Here is a 15,009-nt window from a genome sequence, read left to right on the forward strand (position 1 = left end):
GATAAAAAAAACTGGACCTAGGCTAAATCACTGCCATAGTCACTCTTTAAATCTTTAAGTCTTGACTCTTTACCTGAAGGGATACTGCGTTTCTTGCTGTCACCTGATATCTGATCCAAGTTTTTGCTTAAGCATTCCTACGTTTTTCTAATTTTGTGTGTATTTAATTCAGGTTTCACACACACTCCTATCGCCACACTGACCACTTTTGTTTTCTTTTTTGTATTGAATTTATGAACTACATCAGTAGATGGCACTGTTCCTACAGATGTTTTAGCTGTTGGGGGAGTACAAGTGAAGAGGGGACCTTGTTAGCTAGCTCAGTGTGATTGAAAATAGGCCTGCCTTGACTTAGCAATGGCCATCCATACAGCATATGAACCCTTCCAGATGAAAGACTTGTTTGTTGTTAATAGGTGGGCCAATTATTGCACCCTACAGCATTCAAATCTCCTTCATCGCAAAGTCATTCTGTCTTGACAGGGTCTATGTGATGTGAACTAAGAAGGCTATGCAAGCTCAAATGCCACTATGATTATAACAATTAGGAGAGGTTGAGTATAAAGCAATGTGTTTGACTGGAGGGTCAGATAGTGCTTTTTTCCTCTCCCTGTGATGCAGATGAGTGTCCATGTGGGATAAGAGGAGACAGGGATCAATGGAGAACGCTGACTCCTGAGAATAGTCTGGTGTATATTCTGCACGGGGCCTGAGAAGGCTACTAATCCACAATGATTATGTAGTGCACTCTTTGCTCTCAGCTCTGTCTAGACGAACAATACACTCTGGTGCACTGACATTGTCTGTTTTAAAAAAGAAAAAGATGAACAATTCTGTGCAAAAATCGGTGAAATAGAAACATATTGGTACAGGTCTTGTAGTGTGGGGATGTCACTAAGGCTGTACAATCATTTCAATTTAAATTAGAATGATTTATGGGTCTTTTTAATCGAGAGGTCTATAGCTCATCCTCTGTTAGTACAACTGTGTGGTTTAGAGCAGAGTTTAGACTTTGGATCAGTCACTTGCCTAGCGCTAGCTGTCACTCTATAAATTAGTGTTAGTGTGTGATTATTGTGAGGAAGAAACATCACAATTGTATGTTTATTCACAGCAGCAACAGAATAAGACAATCAGAATAACTTTTATTCATAAATGTAATATTAAAGAACAATGAACTATATGAGAAGCTCTACAAAAGCTAACCTTCTGAATGATAAGGTAAAGTTAATGTGACATAAATAAGAACACTATATTCAGTATAGATTTACTTTTACACAGATGGCCGTCCAACAAACAATCCTGAAGCATGGAGCCATGTTCTCTTGGTCTCACAAATGTTCATGAATCAGAGCAGACAGCAGGCTTCATGAAAAACTTCTTAATCACAATCTAAATGTCAATGCATTTAGGTCATAGATGGAATAGAAAATTATCACAATTGTTTTTTTTTTAAGTTCTTACAATTATATATTAATATTTATATATTAATTGAATAATCTTTATCATTTATAACTTAACGTAAGTTCCATTCCAGCAAACTGAAAATAAAAAGCTATTCGAGTTAGCTTTTCCTGTCTTTTGGAGTATTGTAGAACTGGTACTTGTTTTCTGTTCAGACAGTGGCATCTCCTTTTCATGCCTTAAAAACACAAATCCAGTGTTTTGCAGTTATTCCTGCCTGCTTAAGTTTTGCAGATTTACAAATGCAATAACCAAAGCCGTACAGATGTTGCTTTGTGTATTGAGCTTTAGCCAGGAGGCACGGCCTATAGGAATGCAACACAAAAGTCCTTTCCCTCCTCAGCATTTCCACTTTCCTTTTCCCGGCTCCACAAACAAGTGTTTACAGCAGTTGCAGCATATATTTCAAAAACACTGCATTGATTTGTTTCAAAGACATTCAAATTTTAGCAGGTGTCAGAATGTCACTCCCGACGTCGGAACAATAAACTAGCATTGTGATTCAGCAAATACTATATGTTTTTACTAGACCCAATGCCAGATGGAGTATGCTAATATTGTTTATTTTCTTTTGTTGGAGAAGTAGGTTACACATGGGTGCAGTGTGGCTTACGCTATAAAGGCACAACTCAAAACAGAAACTTGTTTCAGGTGTTTTTCTGTTCTATTGTTTTTTTGTTTTTTTGTTGTTTTTTTTTTTCTTTTCTTTTTTTTCTTTTCTTGTTGCAGGCTAGACATTCTATCCAATAAGCCTGTCACACTGATAAACAATGTTATTCAAAAAAAAAAATGAAAAAAACCTAATCAGGTTTTGATTCCTAAATCAGTTCTGTTGTGGACAAACGCATACATACACACACACATGCACGCACAAATCAGCCTCTTATCTGGACACATGTGGATATCATAAAAGATGTAACTCTATGGAACAATTTGTCTTTTCAAACACCGAATAAAACAATTGTGCATTATTATTTGGCACAATATTGTCATATCTCAATGTATCAATAATAATCTATATCTTTCTAATCTTCTTTCTTTCTAGCTCTAATGGAAGTTCAAGTCCCAGATTTGCCCATGGTAGCCCTGTGTGGGAGGGACACCATGCTGAACTGCACCTTCAGCGCAGAGAGCCCCTACAACCTGTCGGACGTGAGTGTGTTCTGGCAGCTGTCAGACACCAAGCGCAGCGTGCACGGCTTCAGTAATGGGCAGGACCAGCTGGAGGACCAGGCAGTCAGGTTTGCCAACCGCACCTACCTGTCCCCACAGAGGCTCCTCCAGGGGAGCGCCTCCCTGCTGCTCAGAGACGTGGTTGTGGCAGATGAGGGCGGCTACACCTGCTTTGTCAAGGTGCAGGACTATGGCATAGCTGCTTTCTTTCTCCAGGTGGCGGGTGAGAAAATTTCTCTTTACGTGTCCTGTGGTTTTATATGTGCCTCCAAATGACAGTTTAGGCAGAAATGCTCTTTTAAATGGTACAGATTCAACTTAAAACATGTAAACAACTTTTCCTCTGCTGACCCCTTAGGTCTTGCATTATATATGAAGAGTTCAATACCAAAAACAGATATGTCTGTCTTGAAAAATTGCAAAAAAAATTATTAACATCTTCTAGAGCTATTAGTAATAACAATAATGTAGAGTGGATTTTATCATGAAGGGATGGAATATTATTTTGATAGCAGTAAAATACATCTCGTTTTTGAAAATTTTAGTATACTAAGAGTTAACTACAAGCCTCTGATGACTTTTTCAATTGGCATTTATGTGTTTTTGCAAATAAACTCTTCATATATTTTTTAGATTACGCACAAAATAGCCCCGTTATATAAGTACATTCTGATAATGCTGTCAAACTTAACATATTGTTTTTTGCTGAAATACTGAGTGAGGTAATTCAACTATCCGTGCACAAGTGGATAAACACTATTGTACTGGGAGGCTGGGTGAAATTGCTGCAAGGGTTATAAAGTGAGAATTTATTAGGATCAATTTAGTTTACAGACCCACAATTTATTCTACTGTAAATTAATTGAATCTAATGTGGACACAGCCAATAACAGAATGCAATAAAAGTCTATTATACAGTAGATGGTAATTCAGTGTAATTTCTTCCCTCGAGGTATACACAGGTGCTCATCACTTTTCCCCGGGCGGCTGCTCTGTGTTTTAGTCAATAAAGGCTGATTGTGGTCTCTGTCATGGTCAGTATGTGCTGACTGTGATTATTAGCTGTTACGACCAATCAGCCATCACTAACAACCCTTCTGCTGCCTGCCTCACTGGACGGACTACCTTCACTGCCAGTGCGAATTTAATTATTTGTATCATAAAAGCAATATACTGCTACTATATTTTTTGTGGATAGAAAAGCGTTATGCACTGCTAATGAATGCTTTTCCTCCCTGTTGGAGAAAGGAAAACTCCAACAGTGACAAATTGTCTCCCTTTAATTCCTTAGATTATTGCTTTATTTTGAGCCTAGACTTTTTCATTCATCTTGCTGCACTGAAATGAAATAATAGTATGAATGGAAACGGAGCTGTCAGTCAAGTGGACAGTAGGGGAGGTCAGTGTGTGCCAAGCCAAAGCCGGACGTCTGTACATTGAGCTTTTCAAAAGGCTGCTCAGTCTTATTCCATCTCACCCTTAGCCCCACCCTATTGTTTACTGTGTGGTGATTGGTTCTGGGAATTCAAGCCCGCTCCCTCCTCTCCACCTCTATACTCTTGTGTTTTAGCTTTGGGGATTGGAGAAGCGTGTTGCGAGCCAAGCCTAGTTCACCCCTAACCTCCATCCTGCTATCCTTTTCTCCTCACTGCCGTCTGCGTCCCCCCAGTGTATCGGTGGTTGTTTCTCTGGCTGCCTACCCGGCCACACTATCTGCTTGCTGGAGACTGGCTGGTTATATTGGTCCTCCTGAGAATGTGGTGTTAATCTGTTGGAATAGAGCATAGGACGCGCCACATATGCCGTCTGCGGCTTGGGGATCTTAAACACCATGTTATGCTAAGTTGCTAAATATAATTAAAATTTTAATGGAAATCATGTCATGCAGTTCCCAGGGTGACTCTTGATGCAGAGAATACATTTAGGATGGCTCTTTATTTGCCTCATAACTTTTTGTTTTTGTTTGGTTAAATTTTTGAAAGGTGAAAACTGTGTCAAGGCCAAAAAGGTGATTGGAGCCAGGAGAGTTTTAAGGTGTTTTCTACTAAATTGAGATCGAACTGAAGATAATAAAGTGACTCACTAAAATACTTCTAGAAGTTGTACAAGTTAAGTATTCTTCAATTGATAACTTTGCAGCATTTATGTACTACATCTGAGAGGGAAAAGGATTTGGGAACTGCACCCTGGTTGCCCACTACCCCACACAGGTAGCCCCAATAACAGAGACTACGCAAATGTCTTACTTTACCATTTTTCTGTTAGTTTTTTATTGTGATAGTTTTTTGCCTCATGATGTCCCATAAGAAATGTCTTACACGTTTGTACTTGATTTTTTCCAGCTCCATACTCCCAACCAGTGGTGACTTTGGAGCCAAACTTTAACCATCGACCGGGGGACAAGGTAGCGCTGACCTGTGTGGCCTATGGTGGATACCCCCAGGCTAAAGTTGTATGGCGCAATGAGGGTGGACACAACTTGACTGAAAATGTCACAACTTCACATGTGGCCAATGAACAGGGGCTATTCACACTCACCAGCATTTTGACTGTGGTCCTGGAGCCCAACAGCACCTACAGCTGTCAGCTTATCAATCCACTGCTTGGCGAGGAGGGCAAGGCCTTTGTCTCCATCTCAGGTGAGCGCGACACCATTAATCTTCTCCACTATAAACAGCTTTCGAGCCCTTCAGTCAGGACTGTGCCTTTCACTCTGATGGGAAAATAAACACCTTAATATTCAATGACATTGTGTTTACACTTTGCAGCACGAACTAATCTTGTTTTTGCTCATGGGTGGCCTTCTTTCTTATTAAAAGTCTTGTATGCGTTTGTTAATCTCCCTACCAGTTCAATTTTCTACTGTTATATCAAGATCAGCTTTGCCTTTGTGTTAGCAAGTAAAAAATGAGACATACTACAATGTTTGTTTATGGTTTATTAATTAAACATAACCCACTATTTTCTTGGACATGTGTGAGTTTGCAAGAGTGAGAAATGCATATGCACTTATTGAATCTCACAGTAACCACTACCAAAGTCTAATGCTTTCTTAAAATTTATTGGCAAAGATTGATTCCTTTTTTCTGATTATATATGTGGCTGTTGTGTCATGTCAGCTGGTGTCTATAAGTTTGTTTGTTTTTTATTTCTGTTTGTTATTTCTACCTTTTATTTAACCTGGAATTCCCTCTGAGGTTCAGAATATCTTTTACAATACTGAACTTCTCTGACTTATTTGTCATGATATATTCCTCTCATACTTCTGCCTTAATACAGAAAGACTGATTACCAGGGCCAGTGAATATACTTTTCATTTTTTTTGATAATTACTGTGGAGGATCTTTTGTATTCCTTCACCTAGTCTCCGGCCACTTCTCATGCCCCTTTGGCTCTGCTGCTATGGCATCTTTGTGTTAAGTGCAGAGAGCGCACTGTGTAAGTTGGACCAAGGCTGCCTGTCAAATAGGCGCAGCACTGTGTGAAATGGCTCATAAATAAGTAGAGGTACCCCAGCCCGCTCTCCCCTGGCTGGGCTGGTTCCGAATCCAGGGTCCTTGGAGGTGGAGGTCGAGCCAGAGGTCAGAGAGAGCTGCTCCACTGGGCTGGCAAATGACTGTGCTGTCTGGAAACGGGACGCTCGATTGGCAGGACAGGCTGGCTGAAGGTGGCCACTCTAACAGTTTGACTTTTTCAAAACACCACTGATAAGCAGTTGGGGGATGTTCGGAAAGTGGAAAGGAATTAAATAGGTGGAGACAGGGAAATTACAGTGAAGGAGCAGTTTAAAAATAGCCCTCAACTTGTGTTACCTTTGACGCTGCTCCATTAATATGCTATTTCAGGTGGCGTCGAAATGAAGATAATGGTGGTATTACTTTTTGTCACATTTGGTCTCCTTTAGTTCCCCTTTACAAATGACATGTCAGATTATCACTTTGAACCAATGCTGAGGAAGGCAATCTCAACTGATAATGAAGATGGATACGCATTTTTAGTCAGTTCTCTGAAATACGTGGATGAGGATGTTATAAACTTTCCTCAAGCTGAACTTTCCCAAGAGCAAAGGGACAAAAACAGATTCATGTGGTGAGCCTTGTGAGGTTCAGTTTCATCTTTAAATGAAAAGTTGGATGTACTACAGCAACAAGATGGACAAAGTGAACACACAGTATTTCAGGTGGCAGTGGTACAAGAGAGTTGTTTGAAATGAAAATGTATTTTTGCGTTTGTTTACAACAGCTGGTGTATGCTTCTGTAATTAATTTTGACCTAGCCTAGCAGAACTCCTCTGTTAGAGTGCTGAGCCGCTTGCTGTATTCTCTTCTAATCACTCCACGCAATACTTCAGCAGTGAAGAATCCATCTTAAAGGGTGGTGAAACCTGCTTTAAGTTTTAAATGAGCGAGAAAAGTCATGAGGAAGAATGATCGTGACTGTGTGAGGTGAGGGAGTAAACGAGAGGCTTCAAATTTTACACCCTTTTCAATGTTGGATTGAAAAATTATAATAGCAATACAAATCTCCCTTGGGCAGAGTTTGATGAGGTTCATTTTGAGAAAATAAACCTTTTACTCACATAAAGCACAACTGATTGTGAGCTGGAATACACTGCATTTAGAGTTATATCAAAGCATTCTTTGTTTTGTCTTTACTCCTTTGTAGTTTATACTAGTATGTCTAATACGCACTGTGAGAGCACTTGTGAAAACACTTGTGAAAACACTGCCCATGAATTCCACCTATACTCTGACTGAAAAATTATTTATGGCTGAAATATTTGTACTTTTAGCGAAGTGTAGCATGCCTAGTGGTAGAAACACTCATAGGAACAGTTGACATTAATGAAGACTCCGATGATGGAAGAAGCTACTTCAATCCTCAAATGAACCGTGGCCTGTCAGTGTGCCCAGCCGGCATGCTTGTGTACCACTCCTACACCCCTCCTCTGCCTGTCTTCACACTCCCAGCCAATTCAGACCACTTTGTTCGCTTCTGAAAGAATAATGTTTTGGACTTTGCAGGATAAAGATTGTATATCCTATCATTCTTAACTGATCCTCCTCTGATAGTGCAGCTTTAGCATTGTATCCTATCTAGCGGGCGGCGTGATTGCTTCACAGTGTTGGATGATGGCTGTGTTTCAATAGCCGTCACCGACCCCCCCCCCCCCCCCCCCCCCCCCCCCCCTTCCAGAACCACCCCCATGCTGTCTGCCTGCGCTCAGTGAGGATGGTGCCATTTCCCCATGACTCTGCTGGCACAGCACTTCCAGTAAGCACTGTGGATGGAGATAGATGGAGTGGGCAAAGACAGAAGATGAGACCAGCAGATAGAGGCGAGGGGCTTAGAAGGCAGAGAAGCAGATGACAGAGAGCAAGATTGAAAAGGAAATGTTTGCTGAGCTCAAAGATGTTTGATGGTAGATAGACTTAATTATGCTGTTGGGAATTTACAAGTCAACACAGTAGTTAGCATATTCAGAAATGACTGGGCTCAGTAGTTTGAATGTTGCTCTTGGTTTCTCATTCCATAGCCTTTCACACATTCTCCAGTTATGTGGCAGTGGCCTTTAATGTGAGGAGTAATTAACATGGTCTAGCATTCAGAGACTATAAGACCACCCAAGCTTTGCATAGCGGAAAAATTTAAGTTGTAACAGTGCTTTAAGCATATATGCTTTTCAATTCCTCCTAGCATCAATAACAAATTGCCGTGCTGTTTCTTGTTCTTCACTAAACAAGATCTCGTTTAAATGCAATTAACCAGGCCTTTGGAGAAGCAGAAAACAGCGGTATAAATGAATGCGTTGTCTGTGGAGCAGCGAGCAGGCAACTTCCCAATGGAGCTCTGTATTAATTAGTGTCCAGTGTACAAACAGGCCTTCTTCTTCTTCTTACTCCTCCTGCTGAATCTGTGCGAATATCTTATCAGAAAGTCAGCCAGGGGAAAACAACCAAATAGACAGATGATGTAATGTGTGCTATCTCAAATAAATTCAGGGAAGCAGCAACAGCATTATTGTAAGCATATTATTTCATATCAGGATCATTCACTTCATCCATTGCCGCTGTCAGGAGAGGTGTGAACGAGCCTGAAAACTGTGCATGCTGTGTGAGTGTTAGCTCTAAATACAGATGTTTTGCCAGGTTAGACGAGGACAGGCTTTTGTAAAAATTTCCACACGGCTGTATTGTCTCATCTTGTTTGATGTGCGTTATTGTATGCAAGTCTGACTTAATCAAACCTCATGCTTCCTGTCACAAAACAATACTTCTACATCTTAATTCCTGTTCGCCGCCTGCTTAAATCCATCTTGAGCTGTCCTCCCTCGCCTTCCCTTTTTAGGACACTGTATTTATAGCAGCCATAAAGGCACAAAAGCGCCTCTATTGTAATTGATTGCGTTCAGTTTGGTTTGGACTCACAGAAAGGACCATCGCCCAGACTGCCGTGGCCCAGCAGTGTACATTTCACACAACTCCTGCTAAATCCTCTAAGAGCAATTGGTTTAGGGGGGCCTGGCATCATTCCTGCCTCGCTGATATGAAATCATATTAGTCGCAGCGGTTGTGAGAATAGCCTCCGACAAAGGCCTGGGCACACCTTCAAGTTTGCCTGTTTAATTATTCACACTATTTATTTGTTGTTTAAACCCTTACACCTGATAACAGCATGAGTTATTGTTTCGCAGAAGGGTGTTTGCAACCTCAGTAAATTGCTTTGTTTTGTGCATGCAACAGTCAAATTGGTAGCTGGCTATAGACAAAAGCATTGTCAGGCAGTATTATGCATTTCCAATTAGAACTTGTTAAGAGATTGTCCTTTATCTCTAAATAGGAAGCTTTTTTCCTGGAAAGGTCCACAGAGTAATTGATTAACAAGTGTGAAATGGCATTAAAGGGTTGTGGTGTGGTCCCTGGAGAGCAAAGTTTATGAATAACTGTGACCATTTCTTTGGTGGAAACTTGTACATATTTCTGCTCAAGTAATTTACAAATGCGCATTTTGGTAAATCTTAAAACTTTTGTAGTTTTCCAAAAATTGTAATACCAAAACTGCTACAATGGTGCCCAACTTTATTAATCTTAAATATACATACTGTCCCACACTAGGGTCAAGGGGATTGGCTGCTGGATATACGCTGTGTTGTCGCTGGCATCAGTTTTGTGAGTTTGAATTCATTGTGGCATTCTGGATAATATTGTAGTACCCTCGTGATTAGGGCTAGTCAATATTTTAAAAAAGGACTAAAAAAATATATTCATTTCAGGTGTCCTTTACAATTAACCAATATTAGTTTATTATCAATGCAGTTTGAATGGCCAACTTCATTCCCTCTGAGACTCCACATCCTTCAAGCTGCATTAATATCTGTAGCCAGTCATGTCTCACCAGAGCCTGACAACAACCAGCTTATTACAGACCGACTGTCCACAAGGAAACAAACTGGCTCCTCTTACCTTATTAATATTGTCAACTGTGCTTAATTTGATCAGTGCTGTTAGTGCATCTCTCCGTCGACAGTGCAGACAGCTCAGTGACCCGCAGAACCACCAGGCTCTGTCATATCTGTAATGCATCTGTCTCCGAGCTCTTCAGCCATTTACCCCAGTAGATGAAGACTGATGCCATGTGTAATGTCCACTCGTTTGCCTGATGTGCTTGTTACTGGGGTCAAGTACTCCAAATAGAGCTGCTTTCTTAGTGCATTGAGCAAATAGAGCTGCTTTCATATGCATACTGATATAAGATATGTTATCAGGCTAGCTTTGTACCGTTTGCACTAACTTAATTGGTATAAAAAGAACTGTTTGTCAAGGTAAACTCACAAATAAAGATGCCAGTTATTGTAATTGATTCAAAACAGGCTATAGATTTGAAATTTGCACAAGTTGGTATATGCATTGTAAAATTATAAAAGTTTAATAAACAGGAGAGGAAAGAGAAAGAAACAACATGGTTCTACTGATAGGTGAATGACAGGTTAAAGCACTAGTGTTGCAGGTGCAGCCATATGCACTTCATCAGCTGGTCCTCTCTGTTTGCCTTCTCCATCATTCTGGAAGAGTCAGTCTACACTTTACTGAGTGCAATTGGAAAGCAGCTGAAATGATCATGGAACCATTTGCTTTATGAATCCACTAAGTTTATAAAGCATTGCAGCAATTGGTCTGACAGGAATCCGCTGAAAGATTTATGACTTCACTTTTTATTTGACAAAAATAACATGATTAAAATGATTGGAATGAGAGGAATAATAATAACCCTAAGCCATAAAAAAAGCAGTTAACAGTCATTTTGATTCATATTTTTGGGAGAGACTGTGTGGCACCTTCCTCTGTTAGCTCTTTGCTCTCAGAAAATAGCTGCAGTAACGCTATGCAAATTTGCATTATTGTTAAATTTAGCAGTCCGCTCAGCAATAAATTATGACATGCTTCCTGATTTGCAAAGGTTTCATTTATTACAAGTTATTGAATGAACTGTGGGGTGTCGATGCTTAATGATTTCTGATCAGTTGCTTTACATTGTTTAACTTGAGCCGTATGTGTGGATCCAATTCAGTTCTTAATGGACATTTTAATGATTTTTTTTATTGTCTGGGCCCTTATTTGATTGTGAGATTCCCTACTTTCTTTGAAATTATGTACATTTGTTAGAGCAAGAAGCACTTTACACTTCACAAATTGTACTTTGTTTTTAAACTCACCTAAACCATATCCTTGGAGCAAAGAGGAGTATGCAGTGATCATTGAGAGTATGCTTTGACTTCAGATGTGCAGAATTGGTCCGACCTGCTCCTGAGTTTACACTTGCAACTTTAGTCCAGATGCTTTGAGAAACAACTACCAAAGATGGCAGCAAAGGAAAATGAGAAATGCTGTTTTATAATGAGAGCCCAAGGCAAAGACATAGAGACATGTCTTTTAAAAATCCGTCATTATGCATTCTCCAAGTAAAACTGCAGCAGGAGAAGCATACTAAAGAACTGAGCTTTGAAGAGGCCTGGGCAGCCCCTTAATGATTGGTAGAGAAGTCCCACTGCTTTGTGATAAGCTAAGCATACAATAGCTCTTCAACACCTGATTTATTCTGGGTTTTGCTCAAGACTATGAAAGACATGATGCCACTGAATATTATGTAGATTACTTGGCACAAAAATAAAGTTAAAAAACAGTCATGTATCTGACTGTTCTTCTGGCTTCAGTGTTGAAGTGAGTAATTTAAGAATGCCTTGGTCATGTTTTTATGGGTAATTTTTCATCCCACTTCACATGCTTCTGATGCAACAGTGAACTTTCAGTAAGCAATGCATTTGCACTAAAGGCGAGAAACTACAGTGTTTTTGCTAAGTTTGCTTTTTCAACTTGTAAGCGTTCACTTGGAAAAAAATAAAAAGTCCAATCTGCACCTAAATTTATTAATAAACTAAACTTTCAATCTTGTATCTGTTGTACAATATTTTGATGATGAAACGTACAGACGTATTTGTTAATATCCAATTCTAACCCCCTTTATATAGTTTATATAGTTCGTTAGATATATATATATATATATATATATATATATATATCTATATATTTTTTTTTTATACAGTTTTATGCCGATTTTTCTATAAGATCTACTTTACTATTAACATAGTACAATAATATTCATTATATATGAAAATATTTTGAGATTAACAACATTTTTTCAAATATACAGAAGAAGTTTCTCAGTTTCTCATTGCTATCTCTAAAAGTAAGATTTGTCACCTGCGGTATCTCGCCAGAGCTCAGTTTTGGTTCATTAAACACTACATTTGTTATACTCTGACTATTTTAAGTTCATGTTGCATTGGACATGTCACTGCAAAGGTTGTTTTTCTTTGCTTTCTTTGCTGAAAGACCCTCTAAATAGCTAAATCGAGTTTAAGCTTTCTTGGCAGAACAAATGCATGGCGTTTGCCCTAAACAGCACCTTAATAGCACTTTGTCCTTGTCGCTCCACTCCGGGGCCTTTTAGTTGGCATTATCAACAGAACAGATACTCTCTTTGCTACTGATAGCTGTCACTAGTAATTCTGTCCTACACATTCTCAGCATCTCACTGGCAGCTCATGTTTTAAATCTAATTAAGACCTCAGACAACAGAGTGTAGTAAACTGATTACTATGATCAGACTCTGCCTGCATTTGCAAAGGTGATGAAAAATGGAGCCACCCCATCCAAAAAGAGAATAAAAATAATCAATAGTACACTCGGCTTTCGAGTACACTCCCACATCTTAATGTCATTGAGCGTGAGAGAGATGTACAGAAGTGATGCAGTCTCTATTAGCAGACATCAGAAGAGTTTTTAATTGAGGCCCAGTTAGCTTCAGAAGACAATCTCAGTGTGATCAAGTGGGCTGGCCAATCAAGAGGCTATTGTCGCCCATCTCCTTTGTGTTTGCAATAAACTGGCCTTGCAATCCATCTGAAAATATTCCACCTCACTTGGATTATGATTTTGCATCTTAAAATGTACCATTATTAACCCTTTTTTCCCAAAACAAAGGACTGCTGAGATTCTCCCTCTGCTCTGACAGGTCATCAGCATCTGGAGGTTCCAGACGAGCTGTGTCACTGTGGTCTGGATGCCTGAACAGAACTCATGGATATGCTTCATTCAGATTAAATCTATAGAGGGTTGGTTATGTCCTACATTATGACATTACAACTTTGACCTCAAAGTGTTTCAGCTGAATTCACTCGCCAAATGCTGTAATGATGGTGCCCAATAATAACAGGTCACATCATTATGTTTCTGGTTTGTGGAAACACTCTGTAGGGACAGCCATATTTGTAATATGTCACAAGTTAACTTTTATGTGTAAGAGTATATTAAGCATCCCAGAGTTTGTAAGAAGGAATGATAATAATTGTATCACTTTTCATTGTTGGAAATTGGAAGTCCAAATTCCCAGGCTTCATTACATGATAGGGGTATAAAATATTTTTTTCCCCAAAATCTATATTTGGACTCGATCATTTAAGCATAATTCTGATCTATTTCACAGAAGTTTACAGTGTTCCAAAATAAATACAATTATCATTCTTATAGTGCTATGACAGGCTTTTCATATACCTCTAGTAAGCATAATATCAGTTCATCTTTGCTACCATGCTGTGATCCCTGTGTCTGTATAACAGAAACATTCACTGTCAAAAGAGTGCACTGTGAGTCCATAGAGCAACAGGGAAAAAAGGAGAGGCCAGCCACAGTCTGGACATATCTGAGTTTGATATAGGTTTGCATTGACTGATATTTACTCACCCATTCTAGGCATTCCTTCTAAGGCTATATTATTTGCATACATTTCTAGTTTAACTTCTGTCAATGGCTTGTAAATACAGTGTAGTAATCCTGAACCACCAAAAGCTGCAGTACAATTTTGTCCTTTGTATGTTTGGTCATTCACTTGTAACTTTGTGAGTAAAGGTCACTCATTCACTTATCTCCTGCTTATTGTCTTCAAAGCCAGATGGCTTTTATAGTTCTCCTGTTGGGAAAAACAGGGCTATTACAAACTTTTTTTTTCTGTAAATGTGACGCCATTACTCTGTTTTAATGTGCACGTCTGCTCATCTTGCTCTCATGAGCCAATCTCATCAAAGGAAGGGCAATAATGTCAAACAAACTGCTTAAGTAAATGGGTACAGGTTGTAGCACATTGGTGAGAACAAAAAAAGTTTGTTGAATACAAAAAGAGATACAAAGGCTCAGCACAAAATGCTGACAGGACAAAAACCTGTGACCATCTACCTCAGAGCCAAAATGTTCAAGTGATCTTATTTTCTCTTAAAGCAGTGCTGTGTATGAGTATTTTTGAGTCTACATGTGTGTAAATCACGGCTCCGCCCACTGGGGTTCAAGAGGAGAACGGTGGAGGATTTGATGGACGTATTTAGTTTGATAATAAAAGCTGGTAATTGAAAGTGAAACTGAAACAAATCCAAAGTCATTGGTTCAATGCAGTTCTAATATTCATGCTCATGTTTTCATTCTGGCTAATCCGTGTCCTCTGACACGGAGCCCATCTTCTTTCCATTAGCCCTGTTGTTATTGTTTCTGCCAGTCCTCTCCTCAGTAATAAGCTGCGCCGCACGGAAACCTAAAGAAGTTTAAATTGCCGGTGTGCCGGTTGGAGCTGCAGAGGCAGTGTGCATCAATCACCTAAGTCGTGCTGACTGAATATGATTTAAGTGTGCGCTCTTGTTATGTCTCACTGACTTTTATACCTGACTTTACTGTTTTAGGCCTGTCTACAGTATTATCTGACTGTATGCCTTTATATCTGCCATGGGAGCAGCTTAGAGAGCTTTGTCTGTGGCAGTTCACAGGTTGC

General features: G+C 39.5%; 1 protein-coding gene across 2 annotated transcripts in view; it reads left to right on the top strand.

The window, feature by feature from the left end:
• Positions 1-15,009, top strand: part of cd276 (CD276 molecule) — a 60,120-nt gene that overhangs the window by 10,365 nt on the left and 34,746 nt on the right. For both annotated transcript variants that reach the window (XM_033985100.2, XM_033985092.2), the window contains exons 3-4: positions 2,510-2,860; positions 4,980-5,276. In XM_033985100.2, the coding sequence (XP_033840991.1) occupies positions 2,510-2,860; positions 4,980-5,276 (648 nt within the window). The remainder of the gene's footprint in view (positions 1-2,509; positions 2,861-4,979; positions 5,277-15,009) is intronic.

This window comes from Periophthalmus magnuspinnatus, chromosome 3, assembly GCF_009829125.3.
Source record: "Periophthalmus magnuspinnatus isolate fPerMag1 chromosome 3, fPerMag1.2.pri, whole genome shotgun sequence".
In the NCBI taxonomy this organism is placed as follows: domain Eukaryota; kingdom Metazoa; phylum Chordata; class Actinopteri; order Gobiiformes; family Gobiidae; genus Periophthalmus; species Periophthalmus magnuspinnatus.